General features: G+C 35.0%; 1 protein-coding gene across 2 annotated transcripts; it reads right to left on the reverse strand.

Moving 5' to 3' along the window:
* Position 1: 1 nt before the first annotated feature.
* On the reverse strand, positions 2 to 27,924 carry LOC109103194 (cell surface glycoprotein MUC18-like). Of its 2 annotated transcripts, XM_019116562.2 has the most exons (16): positions 27,769 to 27,924; positions 10,822 to 10,940; positions 9,666 to 9,915; positions 9,472 to 9,542; positions 9,318 to 9,402; positions 9,049 to 9,228; positions 8,705 to 8,832; positions 8,244 to 8,379; positions 8,048 to 8,160; positions 6,498 to 6,639; positions 6,172 to 6,299; positions 5,748 to 5,904; positions 4,309 to 4,353; positions 2,414 to 2,452; positions 1,883 to 2,012; positions 2 to 1,079 (listed from the first exon to the last, which is right to left on the reverse strand). In XM_019116562.2, exons 1-16 carry the CDS (start codon positions 27,824 to 27,826, stop codon positions 965 to 967), a joined length of 1,896 nt encoding a protein of 631 aa, XP_018972107.2. In that variant the 5' UTR covers positions 27,827 to 27,924; the 3' UTR covers positions 2 to 964. The 2 variants fall into 2 exon arrangements, with proteins under 2 accessions (XP_018972107.2, XP_042627088.1); XM_042771154.1 differs by lacking the exon at positions 2,414 to 2,452.
* Positions 27,925 to 27,926: the final 2 nt, after the last annotated feature.

A 27,926-nucleotide genomic window follows, 5' to 3' on the forward strand; every position in this document is an offset into this window, starting at 1 on the left:
GTTGGTCATGTATGTCTTTATTATTTACATTCAGTGCAAGGTGAGGACAGCAGGTAATGGCAGTTAAACAAAAAATACAGCTGAGCGCTACAGAACACTTCCACTCAAACTTTGACATGAATGTAACACACACGCTCATCCCTCGCAGTGAACGTAAGTAACTTAATTGAATATAACTAAGAAAAATAAAGATAAAAACACAAGAGACATGACATGATCCTAACATTGTGCTTCCATACAGTATTTGGATAAAAGGTCAACCATGTCAGAGACTTTCCCTGACAAATTAATTGTATAGAAATAGCCCTCAAGCTTTATCATTGGGCAGTTTCAGCGCTGATCCACAGGACAGATGAATGTTTACAGTGGTAAAGATGGTTCAGTGCATGGACTATGGTGCGGCAGAGGTGAGAGCATGTTCAAATAAGACACATTGACAGCACATAGCAAATAATGAGACTTCGGCACTCTTCACATGCTCCTCAACAAAGGGACTTGCATTATCAAAAAGATTCTCAAGCGCAACCTTTCAATTGTCTCAGGCATTTTAAATAGCTAAATATATACAGTATTTCATATTTATATACAATTTGTAAATACTGGAGTCGAGTACTTTTTGGATCATCTTCCTATATTTTGAATCAGAATATAGCAGGTCAAATATAAAACATGGGCAAAAAAAAAAGTGAATTCAAGTGGACTTTTTTGGGGAAGATGTGGAGGTGTTGTGAGGTCTTTGAGCACTCAGATTGGGATTCACCCTGAGACGGATGCTGTAGGACAGAGGCTTGCCTCTCTCCGCATGTGCATGGAGTTTTCAGTCTTTGACTCTAATTAAAAAAATATCATCAGGTTTCCGTGGCACTGTAAGTGTCAGCCTTACAAATCTTGGGTCCTGATTGAATTTGAGTTCAGTTGACTGTAGAAGAGCTAATAATGCGAATCTTTGTTCAGAAGTAATGGCCTATTCAGTGGGGGACTTTCTGTCTCCATTTACTCCTTGTAGAAGCACCGCCTCTTCAGATTTACCGCTTTTCATCTCCATCACAATATCATCCTTACTGGCCTTTTCCTTCGTGCTGGAGAACGAAAACAACATAATATATCAGTGCTTTGTATCATGAGGGTGTATTGAATTTTTTTTTTTTAAATAATATATATATATATATATTAACACTGATTTAAAGTTACCAAAGCACCAAATAATTAAATAAACCAACAAATTGCATATTTCTTATAAACTGCCTTTCCAAATATTCTTATAAATTGCTTTTCCTAATATTTTCTATATATCAATATGGGATAGAAATAATTTACTATCGAAAAATACAGCAGGTTAAAGGGATAGTTCACCCAAAAATGAAAATTACCCCATGATTTGCTCACCCTCAAGCCATCCTAAGTCATATACACCTTGCGTATCAGAGTTATATTAAAAAATGTGCCGGCTCTTCCAAGCTTTATAATGACAGTGAATGGTGGTCGAAATTTTAAAGCCCAAAAAAGTGCATCCATCCATCATAAAGTTTTATATATATGGATATTTTTCTTACACAAACGCATCTCTTCACTTAAGAAGGCCTTTATTAATCCCCTGGAGCTGTGTGGAGTACTGTTTATGATGGATGGATGTAATTTTTTGGGCTTCAAAATCTTGACTACCATTCACTGCCTTTATAAAGCTTGGAAAATCCAGGATATTTTTAATGTAACTGATTGTATTCATCTGAAAGAAGAAAGTCATATACACCTAGGATGGCTTGAGGTTAAGTAAATCATGGGGTAATTTTCATTTTTGGGTAACTATTCATTTAATGTTAATTAAGCCTATGTTAATTATACTTAATATAATATGTATTTTTTCATAAACAAAAACACGTACAAATCTTGCTTTCCTGACCGTCCACAGGGGAGCTTTCCTTTCTTGTAGAGGAAGTAAAGCATGCTGCCCAGTATGGCTATAAGGAGCAGGCAGATGATCATGACCGCTATGATGACTCCGCTGCCACTTCCTGCGGTAAGAGGAGAAATGCAGGCTGAAGTTAGTACACTGACAGATGAAGGAAAAGCGCGCACCTAAAGTAAAGCCTGAAAGACATACTTTGGGTGAATGTGTCCTATATGTCTGACTGAAATACAAAGCCTTACTATAACAATTCATTTCCAAAAGAGCTGTCCGTAAAGTGCATTCTGAGAGTGCTGATTGAAGAAAAGCAGTGATGATGCGTGATACGTTGTAGGGGCAGTGATATAGAAAGCAAAGCATTCTGGAATCATTCATTCCAAAAAGATGCTCACAGTTCGGTTAAAGTGAAGATTAGCATAAGAAATTATGTTTTTACACAGCCTGAGTAAGGGTGCTTATGTGGTGGAGGATGAGAGGTCAGGCTGCTATTTGTCTCGCAATACAAACCTGTATGTGGTTGTTTTGGTGAAGTGGTTAATCTTGTTCCTGTGACGACAAGGGTTCGAGTTACCAAACAGCAGTTATATTCATACATCACTTTATCTCACACGGTGCTTTTCTTTAGTTAAATCATGGGAACCGCTGTCCCAGAACCTGTGAGGAAGTTATTGCCATAACTTGGACATTTTAGCATCTCTCTGCTTCTTGTAATAGCAGTGGGGTTCAACAGTGGTGTAGGGATCTTAAGGGAGTGCTAGAGGGTCTATAAGGAAAAATTTAAAGAAAAAAAAATAAATTATTTTTAAAAGTAGTAAATGAAAATCAAATCTGGATATAGTTTTGTGTATGTGTGTGGGGGGGGGATCATTTCATTTCTAATTGTAAGGCACTATTTTCTAAAAAAAAAAAAAAAAAATATATATATATATATATATATATATTTGTGTGTTATTTTAATATTTATTAATATTCTTATTTGATAAATATTATTATTTAATTTTTCAATTTTGATATATACCAACTTATAGTAATAAAAAATAAAAATAATTTATATATCAAGTCAATTATTCTATAATTTGGGGTAGAAAAAAAATAGTATAATATTTAATTATTAATTTAAAAATAAAAATAATAATTATAATAAATATTCCAATTAAATATATTAATAACATTTTAAAATATTTCATGTTTGAATCAAGTAAATTACTTCATTAAAAAGTATATTTTCAGCTACAATATTTTAACAGACACATTATTTTGTGTTGTGTCTGGTTGGAACATGATGCTGTAAGCAACCGCTGACACTGAGACGAGCTAAATTTGCTCTTATAACTCTGTTTTTTTCCTGACTATAGCCATAAACAGTATCAGATATAAGGGCTCTGAAAACCGCCATAATAAGGAACGGAAAGGTCAGCTGATATCCCAAGGTAAGAGTGGCTGCTTTGCCTCATTTGCCCTGATGTCAAGCACTTTGGTCACATGAGGTCACATGCAGTCAGATCTGATGTGAAGTCAGCCTTTGCACAAACGAGAGTCCGGAGACCACATGAGAGCATTTTCACCATCAACCGCTGCCTTCTGTTACAGTAAAACTGCTTTGTGTTCAAACACACACTGCTTTTGATTGCACCTCCACAATAAATATACAACACCACATCAGCCCTCTCAGATGACTGTTTCAGACCCTTACTCAAATAAACTATATTACCTTGTGAATTATGAATGATTAATATAAAACTCAGACATACCAGAAACCCTTTTAATTTCCAAAATAATACAACATCAAACACTGACTAACTATCTCCCCCTATATTAATACTGAGCAAAACACATGAAATAACTCAATTTCTAAGATTTACTCTCCTTTTACAGTCAGAAGCAAAGCATACTGGGAACTAGAAATCTGCTGTAACTCATTCTAGGTGTACATACATTCACATTTACATGGGAACATGTATGCACAATATATGTGCACAATAAAGGATAAAACTTTATGAATATTACATGTAATGCTATTTTTGTCTTTATTTCTAAATATTTTTATATGTATCAATATATAGCCATACCGCTATATATGCATATATATATATATATATATATATTGCAGTATATGGAAATATATTAATATATATATATATATATATATATACATATATTGCAGTATATTGAAAAATATAAGCACTAGTTTCTCATATATGGAAATATATTATGCAATATATCACATCATTTTGCAGTATATTCCCATATATTTTTCTTCCGTAAGGGCGACACTGCTTTCTGTCATCAAATCTCAAACATGTGTTCTATCAAAATACAGTGATTTGCTGGAAAAACAGTCACTGCATTGACGGAAGGAAAAAATATGCAAATATTTTTGGGTGAAAGCTTCAGAAACATACCTTTAGTGCTGGTGGCTTGGGTTGTAGTTGTTTTCACACGTGCAGCTACACAAGAAGAATTGGTATAGAATAAGATTGTATTTGCAAAATTTAACTGTATTAGTTAAAGGGATATCCACCCCAAAATTAAGATTTTGTCATTGATCACAATGGACAACACTTTTACAGAATGTATTAGTTGTGGTTAATGTTCATTTATATACTAATACATTCTTAACAGAAAGAATTTTTTTTTTTTTAGCATATTAAAATTAAAATGGCATTATGCTGTGAAATGGACTTATGCTGTGATAACTGGCTGACACCTCATAATTTAGGTTGTATATGTTAGGCTAACAATGATAATTGGTAATGTTAATTTGTACACTACCATTTAAAAGGATGACTAAAAAGATGCATAGAATTGCATTAAAGTGACAGTAAAGACTTTTATGCAAAGGCTAATTCAAATACATGCTGCTCTTCTGAACTTTCTATTCATTAAAGAATCCTAAAAACATATCCTTAATAATTTTTTGTGGGACTAACGTTTTCCACAAAAATATTAAGCAGCACAACTGTTTTCAACTCATAATAATAAGAAATGTTTCTTGAGCACCAGTTCAGCAATTACAATGATTTCTGAAGGATCATGTGACACTGAAGACTCGAGTAATGACTGCTGAAAATTCAGCTTTGCCATCACAAGAATAAATTACATTTAAAATAAATTAAAATAGAAAACAATTATTTTAATTTAAATACATTATTTTATTTAAATTGATAAGAATGAATATTAATATAATATTTTAATAATAATAATTTAAAGATAATATTTTATTTAAATTAATCATAAGAATAATTAATATTAGTATAATATTTTTATAAAAATATTTTAACAAAAGATTGTCAAAATATTGATCAAGTGAATTAACCTAGATTAATAAATTCTGTAAAAAAAAAAAATATAATAATAATAATAATAATACTTAAAAAAATGTTAATGATACCAACAGTGCTGGGTAGATAACTTACAAATTGTTGTCTGTTACTGATTACAGATTACAGTACATAATTTAAATTATAGTTAGTAACATAATCTTGGTTACTCATTTTAGGTAATGTATTCTGATTACTTTTTAGATTACTTTTTACCTAACTTGTTTTAAACTTACCATTAAATGTACAATATTGAGATAAAAAAGCAAAGAGAAAGAAAATATATTACATTATTTCATATCAATATCATGAAGTGCATAAAACATTACATTATCCCAGGGTTTCCCAAACTGGGGTTAGTATAAGAACTGCAGTGGGATTGTTGATAAAAAAAAAAAAGACAATTAGTTGTCATAAAAATGTATAAATGAATATATAGAAATATTTCATTGTTTAACTGTAACCATTAACCGATATCAAAGAACTGTGAACTTCTTACAATCTTAAAAATAAAAACTCACATGCTTCAATCTTGTGAGAAACATTTACTGTCCCAAACTCATTGGCAGCGCTGCAATTAACTGTGAGTTTAGACGTGGCCCTCACAGAGATCATGCTGAGAACACCAGTGTCCGTCTTCTGGCTCTCCACTTCTGGCACAGGGACAGGCTGCCCAGTCTATATATATTTTGTCATGGTAATATCAGTTTTAAAGAGTCCATAAAACTGACAGGATTCCATTAATCTAGAATAATGTAACTCACAACTGCACATCATGATTTACGCCAGAGGTTTCTTGAATCACCTCATCTTTGCAACATTCTTATCAAATTACAAGCCTGAACTTCTAATCAACCATAAACCTCCCATTAATTTACTAGCAGAAGATCTTTGTGACTGTGTGATGGTTCCTGATTGGTCAGAATCAGAATGGTATAAGGATACCCATTGGTCAGAGAGGGTCCAGGTGATGGTGGGGGATGGGTAGCCTTCTGCATGGCAGGTCAGGTTAACGGAGCGGTCAGCCTTATTCACTGGATCCGCTGCCATCTCCACTGTGAGCTTAGGTTTCCCTAAAGCAGGTTTAGATGTTAAGTCATCAAGACACTTAGACATTTATTTGTTTTTCTATAATATTGGTGATGTTTTATATACTGAGCTAATATTTTTAAACTTTAATTAAGATATTATTTAGTTTGTTTATTAATCTAAACCAGGTTTTACTTTCCCTGTATGGACATTCGGTCGTCACAATGTAGGCAAAGACTCACCTCGCACACTGACTTGCACAGACTTTAGTTCTTGTAGGTCAGGCAGGGACGGGACTGTCACTTTACACATATACATCCCAGCAGTGTCATAGGAGGCATTATTTAATTCCAAAACATGCCGCTCCACCAGCTGCATGTCATGCTGAGGTGAAACACAAGTCAGATAGGTCAATTTACATTCTTGAGTATTTCAAGAGCTCGGTTTAACAAGCAGATTAATTCTATTTGTGTTGGATATTATTTATATTTTGTAGTTTTAATGTTGGGCCTTGGTCTTGAGCTCTTATGAGACCACATAAACGTGCTATTGGTCAATATTTGGGTCTTATTTGGGTTTAAAACTCTTGATCTGGGTCTCAGGTTATTGATCTCTAACTATTGATCTAAGAACATAGTCTAATATTTCCTTTCAAAAGTTTAGGGCCAGTACAATTTTCCAGAAATCAATACTTTCATTCAGCAAAGACCCATAAATGTATCAAAACTTACAGTAAAGACGTTTATAATGTGACCAAAGATTTCCATGTCAAATAAAATCTGTCCTTTTGACCTTCCTAATTATCAAAGAATCCTGAACAAAAGTATCAGTTTCCACAAAAATATCAAGCATCACAATTGTTTTAATTTCTTCTGAAAATTAATATTTCACAATTTTATACTGTTTTTACTGTATTTTTGATCAAATATATGCAGCCTTGGTGAGCATAAGAGAGCATACTAACCCATGCAGCAAAAAAAAGTATTAATAAACAAAATGTGTTTTAAATAAATGCTAACTATATGTTTTAAGCAGAGAATCAAATATAATATGAAATACATGTTTGAAATTGAAATATATTTAGTTCCCACCTTCATATACCAAACTATATCTCAAAATGCATTTTAGAGGCAAGAAAATGAAAGAAAATGTAAACTGTGGATGGAACAGCCTGCTAGAGATCAAAACTAGATTTATAATGATTTATTAATAATACTGATTATTGATTATTTATTTATTTCTTGGAACATTGTAAAGTTCCTTGCTGAATTTTCAAATGCGCTATATGTTCACTTATACTACGGGGCTGTTGAATGCTTGAATCTGATTGGCTGACCAACATTCTGAGGTGTGCAATTATTTTCTGGGAAACGCACGGCGAACGTAGTTCCAGGCAGCTCTCCTGACCGCATTACAGTTCCATATCACTTCGCATAGTAAAACTGTAATAACGGAAATTACAGGACTCTCTCTCTCTCTCTCTCTCTCTCTCTCTCTCTCTCTCTCTCTCTCTCTATATATATATATATATATATATATATATATATATATATATATATATTAATATACAAAAATTGATCAAATATATTGCCAGATATATAAAAACTAATGTACATAGACATTTTTTTTAGAAATATTTAGCAAAAAAAACTTTTTTTCTCTGTATATTTTGAAATATATTTTACTTATTTATTTTATTTTATTTTATTTTATCTATATGGAAAAGGTGATAACCTCAACTACAGGTCAGCGTGGTGTCACCATCAGTTTTGACTGCATCTTATTGTTGTACCTTATACCATGCTGTCTGTGTGGGTAAAGAAGACAAGGCGTTGCAGGTTAAGGTGAGATCATCCCCCTGGTCCAGAACTGTCTCCTCTGGTGTCACCACAATATGATCCAGATCTAAAAAAAGAAAGAAAAATGAAAAATGGTGTTAGCCACCATAAAGCTGACATCATCTCAGCAACATCTGCCATTGCTCTTACAGTGCACTGTGATATTGATGGAGTCCTCAAAAGAAGTTCCTGTGTCTAAGTCAAATGACTGGCACACATACGTCCCGCTGTTTGATCGACTGACATTATCCAGAAGCAGCATTTCCTCATCTGAGCTCAACTCATCCTGGAAAGAAAATGAGAATAATTAGAACTACATGATCTAATGAATATTTTTCACATGCTTCAGAGATTTCAGAACAGCTGACATTCAATTCAAGTTCATTTGCATAGCGCTTTTTACAATACATATTGTTTCAAAGCAAGCTTCACAGAAAATGTTACAATCAGAAAGTATTTCGTTATCAGTCAGATATGAGTGTGTCAAAGTAATGTCCATATGGCTAATAATATACACCTATAAGATAATATTAGTTATGTGGTTAGTAAACATGTATTTAGTTAAGCAGACATTATGAACATAATGAAGGCAGTGATTTCAGCAATATTACCCCATTATGTGTGAAAGAAAAAATGGGCGGAGGTTTTCCATTTCCCACACATCGGATCTTCACAGTGTCACCTTCTTTTATTAGCCTATCATGTGGATTTACGGACAGTGTTACTTCTGTTGTAGGGTCTGAAAAATGAAATGAAATGGTAAGACACTGTTGTGCTCTGTGGATCCAACAGATGGCAGCACGGAGCACTGTACACTCAAAAATCAATCAGTCCAAAAAAGAAAGTCAGTCATGGAGATTTAGATGACACGAGAATGAGAAAATGATGACTATTTTAATTTTTGGGGTGAACTATGCGTTAATAGCAAATATAGGCTAAAAGGATGTTGACTCACAGTGAACTGTGATGTTGATTTTTTTGGTCTCTGTCATTCTTACTCCACCAGGGACAAAGTACTTGACCTCACAGTAGAAAAGGGCATCTTCATCTGTCTTCTCAACCTTAATGTACAGGTCACTGTGGACTGTAAACAGGCCGTTCGGTTTGGTTGTCACTAACTCCATAGTCTTTACCTCTAAAGGGGATGCAGATGTTTTTTGACATTGTCAAATAAAATTACATTTTGTTTAGAAGAAAGTTCACTTAATTGTCCTGTATTACCACCTTCTGATTGCTGGAGAGGGAATCTGCCCTTGTACCATGTGATGTTGGGTCTGGGATATCCATCGTCCACTTTACACTGTGCAACCTGAGTGAAAACACCATAATTATGCAAAGTTCATAAAATTTACATAAAGTGATTTTTTTTTAGCTCTACCTTTGATGGCTCCTCCACCGTAACAGAAATCCCTGTGTGCATACCTTCAATCACAGGTAGAGATGGTGAGTCTAAAGGACAGAGAGGTTTGGTGTTAGCATGAAGCTCGCTATAGGTCAAGAGGCATATTATTATGATCTCCCAGTCTGCAAAGGCTCTTCTAAAACAGGTGGGAAAAGTTTGTTTTGTCTTACTGAATATTTGGAGACGAGTGCGTCCTTCACCACTGTCTGTCGACACATTATACACGGTGCAGATGTACTCCCTCTGGTCACTCAGTTGCACATTGTCGATGATCAGAATGGCACTTCCGCGTGCGTTCTGTGGTTCATGAGAGTGTGTGACTTTGATCCGCCCGACGTATTCACTGCCCTCTTCAATGACCGTTTTCTGACCATCATAGTAGTAGATTCTCCTCCTGCTTTGGTCCCTGCCTGGCAATTTCTGTACAAAGTCAAAAATGCAGATGTTCAGATTTCAACATTTATTGTAAGACCAGATTTGTAAACTACCCTTCAAAGGTATGGGGATGTTGAGATTTTTTAAAGAAATTAATACTTTCATTCAGTAAGTTTGCAATGAATTTATCAAAAGTGACAGTTAAAAACATTTAAAGTATATTAGAAAAGGTTTATATTTCAAAATAAATGCTGTTTTTAACTTTATATTTATCAAATAATCCTGAAAAAAGTATGTTTTCCATAAAGTGCCATAGTACAACACTGATGATAATAATAATAAATGTTTCTTGATCAAATCAGCATATTAGAATTATTTCTGAAGGATCATGTGACACTGAAGACTGGAGTAATGACTTTACCATCACAGGAATATTTTCATTTTAAAATATATTAAAATAAAAAAGTTATTTGTAAATGGTAATACTATTTTTCAAAGTTTTTTTTTTTATGTATTTTTTTTATTTGCGGTAGTTTTGATCAAATACAGTAAATGCAGCCTTTGTGAGCATTAGAGACTGAATGGTAGTGTACATTCTATTGAAATTCTACTGAAACTTACTTTTACTTATATTAAATTTATTTAAACACTCCTTTCTCCTATAAGTACTTATTTTACACTAAGTATTTATTGTAAATACATATAATAGTTTTTAATTAGTAAACTACAATATACAGTGCAGTATTTGTTATACTGATCTTAAGCTAATTTTAATTAAAAATTATATTTAATTTGTGTATTAGTGTGTTTTATTTTCTTAGCTTTATTTCTTAATAGATCAACTGATTTTGGGGGTGAAATGTAAAACCAGCCATTATTTATAATAATTACCTATTTAGCTGATATTTGTAAATGAAAATAATGTCAAGTTTGAATATGCCTGTTTCTCACCGTAAACCAGACTATCATCTTGGCTGGTTCCTTCAGAGTGTAGATACAGGGGATCTCAGCCTGGCCTTTTAAAGATACATCCACCCAGTCTTCCATGCTCACATCCACCACAGCCCATGCTGAAAACACATCAACACACACAGATATGTCAGTCGACCTTAAATTTATACTGACAAAGTCAAGTCAAATTGTTAACCTCCCGGGGTTTTGCCACACTATTATGTCATAGAGCGGCAGTAAAACGGTCCACATTTGCTGGACAGATTTTGTATTGCCTATTCCCTAAGCACCTTCCTAATATCCTTTGAATGGAGTGACCCCTTAACAGGAAATAGGGCATGGGGAAGACCACTTCTGACCACCCATGTTCCCATGTCAAATGCCCGATCTAGTGGGAGCAAAGCACTTGAGTGAGAAGATATTATGAGTGGAATTCACTGAGCCCACCCATGTCCAAATTCATGTGTAGCATTCCTGCATGTCACATCTCAGAAGGAAGAAAGACTCGATTTATCTAGAGAATAAGTGACCTACTGTTTGCCAGAAATTAGCTGTTCTCTCCCTTAAAGCTCTGTGAATCAAGAGGAGGCTGAAACTATTCACTACAAGACACGACAAAAACATCCATCTGCTGTCATTCTGGCATGCTGTTTGTTTGTTCTATAAGGAAAATAGACACATTTCACAGAGAGGGTGTATAATCTAGATTCACATTTCCCATTGATTTTGCACCAGTGCTCCTCAGCAACCTTTCAAATATATTGTAAATGGCCTTTCTGGCCTCTATGTGGTCCTGTGGGCACTACAAGGGGATAATTGAGTATGGGGGATGCTTTCACATTACAGAAATCTGATTAGTTTCCCCAACAAAGGCATTTCCTGTGCATTAGCGGCATTAGCGTAAGACTGACGTTCTTTGTTGTTGCCATCAAACATTCACCTTGTTTGCTGAGTACGAAAGGAAGGACCAAGATATATATAATGCCTTGTCTCTAAAGTTTCTGAAGACTCATGTGGTGAAAAATCATCTTATTTTTTTAAACAAAATTAAATGAATCTTTGATAACTTTGATTTCGAACTATTTTCAAAGTGGTGATTTAGTTAGCATGCTAATGCTGTGCCCTCTTTTGAGTGTCTCACACAAATAAAATATTGCCCTTGTTGAACAGATTGCTGTTTATATATGTAGGTTTAAGAAATTAATATTAAGCATGTTAGAAATGTTTCATTTAAATACTACAGGCATTTGTAATGTTAGAAAATATTTCTGTTTCATATAAATGCTGTTCTTTTGAACTTTCTATTCATCAAAGAATCCTGAAAAACAATGTATTACAGTTTTCACAAAAATATTAAGCAGCACAACTGTTTTCAACACCGATGATAATTAGAAATCTTTCTTGAGCAGCAATTTAGCATATTAGAGGGATTTCTGAAGGATCATTCTGGAGTAATGATGCTAAAAATTCAACTTTGCCATCATAGGAGTAAATTACAATTTAAAAAACATTCAAATAGAAAAAAGTTATTTTAAATTGTAATAAAAGTTCACAATATTACCCTTTTTTACTATATTTCTGATCAAATAAATGTAGCTTTGGTGAGAATAAGATACTTTCCAAAAAAAAAAAAAAACTTTGCATGGTATTGTATTGAATTTCCCTTGATACCTCACACATTACAGATATGTAATGAAACAGATAAGATAGAATAACAGTAAACTCTAATATCTTGCACAACTAAGAAAGATCTGCAGATAAATGAAAGTCTGCCAACATGCCATAGCAGCATCCATGCAAAACTTCATAACAAGCTTCAATTATAGTTAAGAGACTCAGACACACAGCATGTCACTCTTTTTAGGCATGGAAAAGCTCTCAGACAATGAATGACAAAGAATGGCCAAAAGAGGAAGCGAGAGCTTATAATGTGCCCATGAGCCACTGTTGACAGTTTGGTGTCTCCACAGTCTGGAGTGAAGATAACCACATGGGTTGTTCTGTGTCATCAGTCTATTAAGTAGGCTTCTAATATAAGCTCTCTTTCAGAGCAGCAGTGCTGGACAAAACCTGGACGTCTGAACAATGAAGCCAAGTTTTTGCCAGGGTTTCAAACAGAAGACTTTGAGCGGGAAGACACAACTCAAGGTTTACACATTTCCCAGTAAAGCTGTGAGACATGTCTGAGTCCCAGATTAGCCAAATACTAAGCAGCTGTTCCGCCTTTTTAACCTCACACAAAGTCGACAACAAAAATAGCACAACTGAGAAGAAAATGAGAGCAAGTCCCAAATTAAAGAATTCATTTTTCTTCAGACAACAGAAATCACCCCATGAAATCCTGGCTGCACAGTAGGTGAACATCTGCCACCAGGAAGTTACAGATGCTAAGAATGTCTTGGTACAATTACACACGTGTGCGTTTGCATGCATGCAGATACACTGATACACAACAAGGGGAAATCTCTATTTTCTTTTCTATGCACAATATCTTGGTACCATATTATCCGCTGAATTTGGTCGATATTGGACACTTAATTGTTCAGGCTCTTTTCTTCTGTTTTTACATTTAGATCATCTTTGCCATCATCTAAACACTCGATTACAATCCATCTTTAAAAACACTAGTAATGTAATGTTCACTAAATCTCAAAATGAATATCCATTTTTCATACTGTACAGTATAATGTTGTGATAAATTCACTTGTAGCATTTAAATGATTTTATTGTTAATATGACATTTTAAAATTGGTATTTATCAGTTATTGGCCATGGCATAAAAAAATTTTTTGGCTTCAGTATTCTTCATATATCTAATGCACTGTAAACAATGAGTGTAATTCTAACTGATATATATTGTAAAAAGTCATGGAAAAACTAACTAACCATTTAATGTAATTTTACAATAAAATGCTGTTAATTGTATCATTTTTAGAAGTAAAATCAACATATAATTTACAGTATTAAAAAACTGTAAACTGATATTCCCAGAATATAATGATAATTCCCTTTTGTGACAATTCAACAGTCCAGCATGTATGAGAAGCACACTTACACACTCAAAGATGTCATATTCTAGTATGTGCCAGTCATAATGAGCTGAAGTCTGCAATCTTATAGAAATCTCTATTATAACAGCCTTTGAGGCCAGCCAAGCACAACTGGGCCTAGAAATGGGAAATAACTGGTTGCTTTCTTCCCAAACATTAAATTTTTAACAGAGAAAATCCCCCCAGGCTGGGGGTCTAACTCCATTCTCCAGATTCCATGATCCCTATGATCTTCACAACCCTCATCTCCAGTGCAACCATATAAGGACCTATAAATGGTCATTGTTAATACTGTTAATGGATAATGCACCTGATTTTCAATTGTCTCCTGTGGATTCCAGATGCAGGTCAAGCTCCCATTGTTCATTTGACTTTATTCATAAGCATACAAAACTCTCACAGCTGCATAGTGAAAATGAAGTACTGGAGCCACTATATCAATCATCACATGCTTTATTTATAGGACGTTCCACAGAGTTACAGCATAAACAAACACTGACGGCCTACAGCACCTCTGCAGTATAAGTTACCACATCCTCTGATGAATTTAGTTTTCTTTACAAATCACACAGATGTTTGTTTATACCTAATGCTGCACAAGTTGTTTTATTATGGTTGTTTATTTGGCCCAGCAGATTATCTTGTACTAGTTGAGATTCTGCTGCCAAGGGTGATGACTTCTGTTATGGGACAACAGACAGGAGAATGACTGTGCCTACAGCAAGCCTACTTAATAGAGAATATTTATTTGTACATCACTTCATGGAGCAAATACAAGGGTTAACTGACATGTCTTGCTTTATAACGCTAAGAACAGATAAAACAGCAGTGTATTAGGTGTGGTTCACACTATGAAAATGTTCCGTATCATGTCAATGTGTACATGCAATGGCCTAAAGACACTAAAAATACAGCACTTCAAAGTAAGCCGATGCAATAGCAGCAACATATAATAAAAAAAGATATTGATTTAAGATGAAACCGTTTTAAAATCTTACCAGTTTGTTAGTTATCTTCTATAATCTAATACAGTGTATAAAACACTCATCGCAAAAAGGCAGCAGCTGCGTTTGTAGTGAATCCGTGATACCAGGATGACATAATTGAATAATATTGATTTGAGGTTTTTTTTTATTAGCTAAACAAACACAAAGCTTCCAAAGAAATCCTATTCCTAGCATGTGTATAGCACCGACTTCAGTTACCCAGATGAGCCTGTGTTATCAGCTTTTACCGGTTGTTACTGAGGGATAACATACCTCTGAATATCGCTACTGACCAATCAAAATCAAGTATTCCACAGAGCCATCTAATAGAGCTTGTTAACAATATTATCCAAAAAAAAAATGCACATTAGAAATTGCAAACCATCCCAGACACCTTTCAACATTCAGTCATTTGAGATGCACTAATTCTAGTCTGAATTCAACATTCAATAATTTGAGATTCATTCATTCTGAATCAGACAACCTTTGCTAATTTAAATTCATGGATCCTGCATTTGGGCTAGCCTTGCAAAACTGAGCTTATCTCTAGGAAGAGTCTTAAAAGCAGCCTCAAAGCCTTTTATCATGTGCATGAAAGTCAGTCTACGTATATACAGTACATCTTCACCAGTAACACAGACATCTCAGTATGCTGTCTGTCAAACAACAGAGTAACGAGACAGCAGGTGTGCTATGAAGATGAGTAGGACTCCTTATTAAAGCACAACGGCAGGCACTTCATCCCAGCTAATTATTGCCTTGACCTGAGGTTCAGAGTTTCTTTTAAAAGGCTTTAATGTACTTCAGCCTGGGCTGCTGAATGACACAGGCAGACTGTTGGAAGGCCTTAAGAATACAGACTGAGCCAAATGTGATATAAAGCTTTAAAGTTTTTGCAAGATCTTTGCAGCAGTTTTATGGTGAAGTTAAAGTAATGAGAACATAAACACTATTTATAAGCCCAAAATCTTACAGTGACTAAGCTGTACTGTACTGTAACATTGACTGTGTTTTATTATTCCTCTCAAGTGGAGAGATAATACATACAAACGCAGCTGTTAAACTCTGTCTCACGCTCCCAGAGTGTCACACACACCAGCGACCTACAACATGGCACGTCAGCCTGTCGCCCCCCGCAACAACCTCCGAGATTTAGAATGATAAACTGTCCACTTAGTCTTGGTTAGTTTACTAAAAGCATCTGACTGAGCTTACAAACACATACACACACACATAAAAACTCAACAATCATAACAAGTGGACTTCATCTCTGGAGTGTATTAGCAGTGATCTCTGTGGACTTTTCCACAAACATCCTCCCATGAACATCCACTTCCGCTTTGTCCCTTTTTCCCACGTCTCGGGAAAAAAATCATGCTAAAATGGCAGCAAAAATAGCTACTGATTTCTGGGGGATGGGAACAAGCAGCACGTTAAACATTATTTATTCTGCACTGATTGTGATAACTTGCCCTGAGAAGTATGGGATGCGATGGAGATCTCTCAATGGTTAAACAGATCTAAGCTCTAAAGATAACCAGTAACCCAATGTGACAGAGCACTAAAGAGCAACCCATTCCATTCCTAGAAAGTGGCATGATGTTGGATTCTGCATCACAAGCCTCCCAGTGTGCCAAAGGAGCGGGATTTAATATGTGGGACAGCTATTAAATACACCTTTTGTTCAAAGATAAAAAAACTTTTAAGTTAAACATCTTTTAATATCCAGAAATGGAATCTTGTGATGACAGAAAAAGTGGAAGTCTCATATTCTGAAGGTCAGAATTATCTAAACAGGATATCACAGAGAGAACTGGTCTGACTGGGAGAAAACTCACAGAACTATTCTCTTGAGTTATAAAACACATCAGGATCATCTTACTTAAAAACTAGTGAGACCCTTTGGAAAGAAAATAGACATGTATGTACTCTTCTTTCAAGAAATGTTATGTCCCAGCATTTGATTTTCATCAAAACTATTTTTATTAAAACCATGTTTTTATCATGACTTCATTATATGCTTATCAAATGCTTTTATGCAGACATGTTATTGTTTTACCCTCAACCCAGACGCTCTATCTTAAAGTTTTAAAATGAATCAGTTTTAAAAGGAATTTGAGAGCGTCATTATACCTGAACAAATGTCCTATTAACGTTACTAGAAGAGTGTTTGAGAGAACCTTGCCAGAACGTTAGCCAAAGTTCTGGCTAAAAAGGAGACAACAGCGTCAGCAAAGAGCTTGATAATAAATATGAGACTTGTTAGAACACAACACATAATAGGAGATGTGGTGGAAATGACACTGTGGTGGGAATTTTCATTTCTTTCCAAAAAATAAAAAGATCCTTCTGCTAATGGACACATTAAATAAACTAGTCAAAGTGTGGAAAGTTTTTTTTAAGACAGTTTATTTTCTAAAAGTCCACTGGGTCAAAAGAAACACCCATTCTGTATATACAGATGTAAGAAACATTTTTGTATGTCCTAATTGTGATCTATTAGACCACATTTGTGTAAGCACAGAAACCTCAGTTTGCTACTGGAGAGTCAAGTATTGGTGAGCCATTTTAATGCAGCAGTGCAGTATCAGAAGAATAACTATGAGCTCTTGCCAAACCATCCTCAGTAGAAAAGCATAATGTCCGAAAATTATAAATCATTGATAATTTGTTCCACAAAACTCATTACACTGTCACTAGATCTTTACAAATCTCTCAAAGTGGAAATGGTGAGAGGGTTCATTCATTACATCACTCTCTGAATCAGAAACTGATTACATTTCAAGATTACATTTCACATTTACATGCCAAGATAAATCTCAAACAGTTCATTGATTCAAAAAGCACATTCCTGTTGTGTTTTGCCTGAGGAAGAGACTTTCATGCAGGCCGTAAAAGGCTTCTAAGAAATCTGTGATCAGCAGAGATTGGTGTTTCAGGAAACACCATAAATTATTAATTTGCATAAATGAAGGAAGAGAAGAAGCCGCTTTTTCTTGTCAACATCAGCTTCCTGAGGAACGTCTATCCCTGTTCACTAGCTAATAGCTAAAGGGGTTCAAAGCATGAGCCTGTGCATGTAAAAGGTCCCCGGGGGCTACAACAAGACGGAAGGAAGTCCACAATCAAAAACAGACATGAATGTTTGAACTGAAGAGTTTTTATCTTAAAAAAATGCACACTGATTCACAGAGGTTTGCATGTTTGCAGTGCATTTATTATTATATTGACAAAAAAGTATTTCTTAAAGAAATAGTAACTATTAAAAATCTGCCTCTAAGCTACTTAAACCAGTAAACTCAAATTTATAGCAGTGCCACAAAGACATTTCAGCTGCTTGGCTCTAACAAATTGGGTAACGTGAGCTGGGGCTGAGTTACACAATGGCCAGAGTGGCATTTGCCCACCCAGAATGACAGATGATGGAATAGTTTCTAAATAAAATGAAACTGCATTTTGTTGCACAGAAAAAATCATATGCAAGCATATCATTTGCTAAATTTTAAACAGTCATTACTCCAGTCTTCAGTGTCCCATGATTCTTCATCTATCATCCTAATATGCTGATTTGCTGCTCAAGAATGATTTCTTATCGGAGTTGAAAACAATTCTGCTGCTAGATATTTTTTTGTGGAAACTGTGATACTTTTTTTAAAGATTCTTTAATGAATAGAAATTTCAAAAGATCAGCATTTATTTGAAATATAAATCTTTTGTAACATTATAAACGTCTTTACTGTTATTACTGGTCAATTTAACGCATCCCTGCAGAATAATGATAATGTTTATTTATAGAAAAACTTACTGTGAATTGAAATGAGTTGCAGGAACATCTAAGCCAACTGTGAATTTCAGAAAGCATGTCAATGGTTTTAGGTCTACAGCAAAGAAGGTGAGAAGGTGCCAGTGGACGGGGATTTGATATGTTGTGTAAAGAACCATCTAGAGGGATTTGTGGTAGTATGTATTGCTGGAGAAGACTTACACTCATGGCAAAAGTCCAGAATGAAGAAGGGACACACAAGACTCTAGTTGAGGGAACAGGGAAACCGTGAGGAAAGTCTCTGAGGAATGCCTGGCATCTTTGGCCACATGATGGCTGGGATAAGATGACCATTATGGAGCACCCTCTGTCCCACAATCCTAACACTCCACAGTTCACGCTCTTTCATCAGCCACTAACCCCACAAGTGTCCATTTCAGTCGCAAGTGGGAAAGGAGGCACCATTCTTCAGAGATTAGGCATGCCTGCACCAGATCATGATATATGAAGATGAAAGACAAAATTTTTTAGGTCATGAATCCATGAGCTGAGAACACGGAGGGGTCTGTGTGACAGAGGTTATGAGGTTGGATGTTTTTTTTTTTTATATGCTAGCATATAATTATGCTAATGTTCATAGACTGAAAGCTGCATAGTGATCACAGATGTGACCATATTAGTAAAACAGCAGGATTTCTCATTATAACAGCAAGCCACAGAAAATAAATCAACACTTCTGACTTATATTTGGCCTGCTGTCAGAGACAGACAGGGATCTGTTTCAAAAAAGAGAGTTTTTCATGTTGGCATTATGAAGGTATTTGAGCCTGATTTCCTCCTTATCTGTCTGTTTTTAACCACTGCCATCTCCACATCTTACAAATTTGTTTATCTGTCTTTGGTCTAATCAAATAAAAACTTAATTCAAAAGAATTTCAGTCTTTAATCAAGGTGATGTCAGAACTGCTATGGCCTTTAAAACACTTTCTCCTAAGCAGTTTAATGTGAGGCACAACTATAATTAAGCCATTCATAGGCTGATTTCCCAGAAGAGTGTAAACACTGTGGCTCTAAACCATTGTTCTGTTTGAGCGATCTGACAGTGGTCAACTTTAGGCTTAACCAAAAAACTGTTGGTTTTTAAGAAACTGTTTTTGAACACAGTCGCACAGGCATGACATGGTGTTTTATTTTAGTAAATAATCATGACTTTCATTAATAATCAAGACTCAATTAATCTATCAGTTTGTGATTTGTAACATATTTCCCTACCCATTTGTCAAAATGTACTAATGCTGAATGCATGATAAAATAATAATAAAACAAAATCCAATACATATTGAATCAGCAGCTTAATACTTAATCAGGAGGTCTATGGCCTGACTAAAAATAAGGCATAAAAAGTGGATTCAAAGTAAAAACTAAAAAGAACAGTATGGACATCAGTTTAGCATATCACACATCCATTATACAGAAGCCAATTCCAAAATGCATTGCAATAAGCTCAGAGAATGGATTACTGACAAAGTGTCATAATTGTGGTTTATATATTTTTTTTTCATTCCATACTGACAAGTAGGCCTACTGATAAAAAGTTTCATCCATCCAACCATTTATCTTTCAAACCACTTGTCCTATGTGGTTCTTGCTTAAAATGTTTCTGTATAATTAAAATTGATAATTTTACCCAATATTTCTGTATTTTTATTTTTACTCTACTATCTACTGTTAGTTTAGCAACATTCATTCTAATGTCAAACTATGGAAACTAAAAGTAGAGTCTCTCACACAGTATTGTTGCTTACTTATGTTGGGCTTTCTAGCTTGAACACTTACAAGGCTCCTTACAAGGCAGCTCTCAAGGTTTTGAAAGGGGCTTTAATTCCAGATTCATTGCCATGTGATTATCTGTAATTAAACATCCAGTTGTGTGTGTTTCACATTTTAAGGGCTATTGAAAGACACAATCTCCATTCAGAGGACAACCACCCTCTGGCCTTACCATCCACAACTCATAATTTCCACCCCAATCTCCTGCACAAGATGATCCAGAGCTTTATTTTAAGAGCACATAAATGCTAAATAGTTTCAGAAAACCACAAAAATGAGGCCAATCACAATGCCAGTTAACTTAACTGCTGCCATGCGGCCTTTCTATTGAGCATTAAGCCAAGGCTGTTAAAATCTGGTTCCAAGCTTGCAGTGATTCTAAGTGGCATTAGACAGCAAATTCAACAGAAAATGATTTACAAACATAAAAATAGTTTGGGCTCAGGATTTGTATGCTGACAAACTGATGTTCTGCAAAACTGCACTGCGGTTCTGTTTAAAACCATTCGGCAGTGCCCTAAAAATATTTAGATTTCTAAAGTACACATTTTAAAATATTACTTGCCAACAAAATATTCTGAAATGAACTCTAAACAAACTCAAGACTGATGTACAACTACATGACGTATCATGTCCTGCAGTACTACACCACCCACAAGTGTCAAACCACCAACCTAAAGTGGCGTGAAATATCCCACATGTGCAAATTTTATATTGATGTAACTTGATTAATAATACAACTTAGATCCCTTTAAAATGACAAACCACTTCAGACCCATGAACTGTAAACCCATTCATTGTGTAAGTCTAACAAACAGAACAACTGTAAACTGATTTTTCCCACAGCACATAAGCATTCAGATTCTTTTTATACTCGTACACAACATTATACATATTGCACATTTAGATGTACTTTAGCAGAATGTTGTAGTTTAACATGATTTGTTCTTATTGAGTTAAAGTAGACAGGGGTTGCAGCATGTTAGAAGCAGTTAGACTGTGGCACATGGCCAGAGCTGAGCAGAGTGCGGTTCCTCTGAGGCCTCGATGCAGCCTCCAGACCTCCAGAACAAGAGCCGCATTCAGGCCTCCTGTGTTCCCAGCGGAAAGGTCTGCAGGCCCAAGCGACTTTTGTAAATTAAAGACTTCTGTCTTCACAATACTGTTTCCTCTAACCATTATACATCTCTTGTCCCCAAAGTAAGCAAATGTTCTGGAGGACGAATCAAATGGGGAATTATTTTTGAACTGAATCCTATTGACTTTTTTGTCATTTGCTATTTTTCAAAACCCATATGACATTCTGCCTTTTGTGGGTCACAAAGGAGAATATCCAATCTGCTCAGAAGACTTGGAATATAGTGCAATATAGAGTCGTATCATGATTTAAAGGTGCTTTTTGCTTTTTAGAGCTTAACAGGCCATGAATACCATCAACTCGCATGGAAGACATCAGCTCGGACATTCTGCTAAACTCCTCATTTCCCACAGATTAAATCATACAAGTTCAAAACAACATGAGGACATACTTTTAATATGTGAGTGACTATCCCTTTAAGAAAGGTTTGCAGATGGAACAAGTTGCTTCTTTAACCCTCCAATCTTTAAAATTGATTTTAAGTGCTTTTGTTCTCAGTGATTGTTTGAAAGAGACGGTAAGTGTGTTCAGGTTCAGAGACAGAAATTACAGAAGGTACCTGTCTTTCATCTGTCTTCAGTCAGGTTACCATTAATGCAAAGTAAGAGTGTGATGAACAAAGTCTGAGACAATTTACAGCCTATAGATTAATTATTTGTTTATCATGCACTAAAATGATTAATAGAACAAAACTGTATACAATGTTTATAACAAAACAAGTAAGAATGCATTTATATAATCCATTTATAGCATTCATTCATTAATTTTTTACTGTTATTTTGAACTTTCCACTCATCAAAAAATCCTGAAAAAAAGTATCATGGTTTCCACAAAAATATTAAACATTACAACTTTTTTCAACATTGATAACACATAAAGATAAAGACTGGAGTAATGGCAGCTGAAATTTCAGCTTTACCATCACAGGAATACATTACACTGTATAATATATAAAATAAAAACTGCTATTCTAAATTGTAATAATATTTCAGAATATTACAGTATTTACAGCATTCTGGATCAAATAAATGCAGCCATGGTGAGCATAATACACTTCTTTCAAAACCTGTAAAATATATAAATAAATATCTTACTTTCAGACCCCAAACTTCTTCAAAATTGTTCACAGAATCTAACTATTGATAAATAAACCTTGCAAAACTTCACAGATTCATTGGTAGTTAATTAGTTCCTAAAATGCAGCACCTTAATGTTGAAATCCAGGGCTAAAACTGCAGCCTGTTCTAAAGATCTCAAATGCAAACAAATAGAGGTTTACCGTCACACAAACTGCACAGGAGGCCTCCTTTTCCAGCCCACAAGTAGCCTCCTCTTCCACCACAAAATATTTCAGTGCTGCCACAAAGTTACCACTTGTCAAAAACGATATTTCTATATCTAACGTCACAGTTTTGGTTTCTTTGATTACAGTTACTTTATAGGCTACTAGTTATAGGCTAAAACTACTAAAAAAGAGGTGACGTTACAGCGGGACATTACGACGCTACTCTGAAAATGTGAAAAATATAACTCCACTAATGAGAGCTATTTTCTAATAATCCATAATGAAAACTGTTCTATGAATTATGAGTTTCATCTATGTAGACACTGATCGACAGTCTCTATTACAGGACTACCCTCTGTAGATTATGTGATCCAGAGCTATGTATAATGAGCGTGACCATTCATAGTAATTATCAGCCACATTCCCAAAAGTTGACTGTACCAAACAGTATGTGGTGGTCATAAAAGGTAATATCACAGCCACTCACAGGAAGACTCTGTGTTTGAGCAATCAGAGTGAATCATGTGGCTCACTGCTGTGACCCAGCAGGAGAGCTGTGTTGTGGGGGTGGGCTGGACTTGCTGTCTGAAACCTGAACTTGAGCATGTTCTGTGACTGTTTGAATGCCAGGTGTGGGCAGCTGTTTGCTGGGACCCATGTGCAGAAGACAGAAAGCACTGTGAGAACTTGTACAGAGATCTGAAGTCAGGTTTGGTGACATTAAACAGCTTTAGCTGCACTGCAAACAAATCTCTTAATCAGTTTTCTCTCTCTTCTCTCTCTCTCTCTTAAAAATTGTTGTCTTGTTTTTGAGTAAAGCTGTCTAAACATCCTTAAAACAAGATCAGAATTTGAAAGATCAGCTGCATAAATATTTGTTTTAAAGAATATAACTTGAATAAAGTTTATTTTTCTTAGCAAACTGGCAATTTATTAAGAATACAGCTAATGATAATATTTAATTCTGGAAAATCCTCCACATACAGCTCATATGATGATATCCAAAACCCCAACGATATCTGATTTTTTTGATCAACGTGTCATTAACACTTGCTTTAAATCTTACAGTGCCATTTAAATATATCCATTAGTTTTAAACATACTCCTTATTTTAAAATTAAAAACTTTTGCCATGCTTGAAATATAAATTGGGCCATATCTAATGGAGGAATACGAACAGGAAAAATACATACACTTTTTTTTTTAAATGACTAAGCTGCAAGGAATCAAACATTAAGAAATCCAGCTGCAAAGGAATTGTGGAGCCTCTGATCTCACTGGTCACTTACAGAGTTCAATTCCATCTACTATCAGGAGTTTAAAGTCACAGTTATCTTGATTTGTTCTCTCTCTCACTCAGTCATATGTATGCACTCACTCCCTCTGAAGCAGTTTTATGCTCTTTCTGGGAAATGAAAGTATTACATTAATGGTCAAGACTTTTGCGAAGTGATGAGCACCATGCTTTTACAAAAACATTAAGACTGAAAAGCTATAGCAAAGTTTATAAAGTCTGCTCACTTACTGTGTTTAGATAAACCACGCTCTTGACAGAAGTACAGCAAGTGACCCTTAAAACATTGTTTCCAGAATACTATGCCTGCCATTTGTTGGACAAAGAGATTGAGTGGATTCAACCTATGGATGGTTTACTAGTATCTATTATAGATATTTAAACATAAATATAACTGAAAATAATAACATAAAATAACACAAAAATTATTTAATAAATGACATCTCCTCATCAAAACATAATAATAGTAAAATAATGGGAAAGCAACTTGTTAATGCAATAATGACTTTTCTGCAAAACACGCCTAACATTTATAGCAATAGTTTAACAAGAGTGCAGGGCTTTTTCCACAAGTAGAGATCTGGATTCCGTCAGCCTAATCTCAACAATACTGCACTGCACAGACACATATTTATACAACACTGAGAGACACAGAATATCATATGCAGAAGCAGGTTTCTTCTTCTGTCATAAGGACAGATATTTAGAGGATTGATATGGACTGAACAAAAAGGCAAGGCATATCCAAAGGCATTATAAGCGTTCGGATTATTCCTGGAAACAGAGTGGCAAAGTGCCACACTGGAGATGCTCTCTGAGCGGAGACAGAGAGCAGTATGAAGGGGTTAATGACTCTCAGTCGTGCACAGTTATTGAACACTAATGGATGGTCAGCTGCTATCCATCACTCAAATAAACCAGGGCTCAGACCCAGAATGCCTCTCATCAACAACAAACACTGCAGAATCACTGTAGCACACACTGAATGCAAAGCATGCAGTAATTATCACTCTTGACATGTGCTTCAGCCTATTGGAACAATTCTTTCTGATTGGTTCTGTATGCTCATTCTGAAAAGGGAAAAGTGACTTTAAGCCAGGAATCCAAGCACAAAAAGCTCAGACAGAGGGTGCGGTCATATCTGAAGTGGTCATTCCTATGCCACAGTTTATTTTCAGACTCACAGACTGTGAAACATTCTGTTCATCAAAAAATCCTTAAAAATGTTTCACAGTTTTCCAAAAAAAAAAAAAAAAAATTCATTCATTCATTAAATTAAGCAGCACGACTGTTTTCAACAATGATTAAAAAAAGAAATATTTTTGTGTTCTTAGTGTAGATTCTATTTCACCATTTCAAATTTTATATACAAAAAGAAAAACTTACAGTATATATACAGTACTAAGAAACTTTTTCTTCCCAAGCAGTGCAACACAACTCTCATGTTACTACCACCACCATAAATAAATGCATCAGTTTAAATCTCAAGAGAATTGACATAGACAGGATGGAGATAACACCAATTTAAACATATTCTAACTCTAATGCCACAGCTGTTTTATATAAATTAGTTTTGGAGCTACTTTAATAGGCTACACTTTAAAGACTATTTCAGCTTACTTCATTATATACATTATGTACAATTACATACAAAGACCTTTACTGTTTGACTATGCCTTTGTAAGAGTAAACACACATCATCTCTGACATAGTCCTGAGATAGAAAATGGCCTTTAACCCTTAATTAGATGGGGTCCAGAAAGCCAATTTCTTGCTTTATCGGCTACAATGTTGAGATCCAAGTGTTGTAAGTCTTTCAGTGACTCAGAGAGGTTCTTCATACCATGCACATAAAAGCGGCTCCACTCACAGAAGCTTTGTTCACAGCGTGCTCTTCACACAGACAATGTTCAAACCCACTAAATCTGTCACAGTAAAACAAGACAGCTGCACAACACTAGCAAACACAAACCATATACGAGTAGAGAACATGTTCATACAAAGTAGTCATTAATCTCTTTAGAAATGCAAATGTGGGGAAGGAGAACATCTCTGAATATATATGCTATTTTATCTCATCCATTATATTTTTTAATCTGCTCAATGATGGATTCAGCCAACTTGGAGTAGCAACTCTAAAATAGTCCTAACTATGGACTAGGCATCATGAAAACAAAGGCTTTTTGATATATACTCAGAAAGACACTAAAACCCTAAATTCTGTATACGGTAAAATAAAGCACAGTCAGAAATTATCAGAGCAGTGTGTAACTCATGTTCTCAGGAAGGAAGAAGGATGTACTGAGCTACTACAGATCGAGTCAGAACTCCAAAAGCGTTCAAGAAAAGAGAAGGAGAAAAGCAGGGGGCTGAAATAGGAGGTCAGTACAATGAGGAAAGGCATGAATGGTGGTCAACAGAAGAGGGGATGATTATACAAAAGAATAAGGAAACATTAAGAAGCAGTGAGGAAGTTCAGCACAGATGTGGAGATTAAAGAGTGAATGGAAACTATATATGAATATATTCTGAACAAAGAAAATGCCATTGGTGGGGAAGCAGATCCTTCCTTGTCGATCCTCTATTATACAATAATGTGCTAAAGTAGTAGGCCACTAATGTACATCATATTGATTACAAAACACATCTGCAAGTTATGATCCAGTGCTTCTTTAAAAATTAGATCATCTCGTGGTAAACAGTCTTAAAAACACTAACGTTATTTAACCACAGTCCTGTGGTCTGTGATGAGAAAGATAAACCTGCTACTGTGTCCTCAACACAACTCCCTTCACTGTTCTGACTGGAGCTCCTCCAGTTATGAACATCTCCTGACAATGAACATAAGCACACAGCAGGCTCCTTCGCTTACACATAATGCTACAATAATGTTGTTTTACCCACACTGAAATACATGGTGTTGAAACAATTTTCACTCAAAACTTGCTAGTAAATTTTGTAAAACGTACTCCAATAATCTTTGTTTTATTTACAATTCAAAAAAATTTTTTTACAGTGTTTATAACACTGTTTGTGTCATGTCTACTAAATTAAAGTATATTTTTTGAAAATTACAGAATTATGAAAGTGTTAGCTACAATGTATTCAACTACATTTTAAGGTAAAACAACCCACATGCAGAATAACATTAACAGAAAATGAAAAGAACTGTGCTTTCAGATAGCTGATTTAAACATTTCTAAGTAATTATCTTCAACAGTAATTATAGCTATTAAAAGTTGCCAAAAAGCTAAATTAACTTGAATTGAATGATCTTTAAATGTATTATTAATTATTATTATTACTTACTTATTAAACTATTTTCAATTTAGATTTTTTTTTACAAACTTAACATTCATAAGAAGTATAATAATAATCACTGAATTATCGTATAACCTTTTTTATGATCTGAAGCATAAGTGAATTTGCTTTAAATTCATTAGAATTAATAACAATCATACTAAGTATTTGAATAGTTGAGCTTGCATCACCCCACATGCAGCATTAATTGTGTTCAGCCTTCATGATGAAAATGCATTACATACATGAAAAACGTTCTCATTAATGTTAACTGTCAGGCTCAATTAAAACTTTGACTTACTTTTGCACGTGAAGACGCTCAGTCCCGCGATCAAGAGCGCGATATAACGGAGGGTCATGTCTCCCTGGTCCGAGATTTGATGCGAGGAGAGTGAGCGCGCTGGAGAGCTGAAGTATCCTGCAGATCATCAGAGAGGGCAGATGTTTGCACTGAGTGCG

The sequence above is a fragment of the Cyprinus carpio genome, chromosome A15, assembly GCF_018340385.1.
Source record: "Cyprinus carpio isolate SPL01 chromosome A15, ASM1834038v1, whole genome shotgun sequence".
Lineage (NCBI taxonomy): Eukaryota > Metazoa > Chordata > Actinopteri > Cypriniformes > Cyprinidae > Cyprinus > Cyprinus carpio.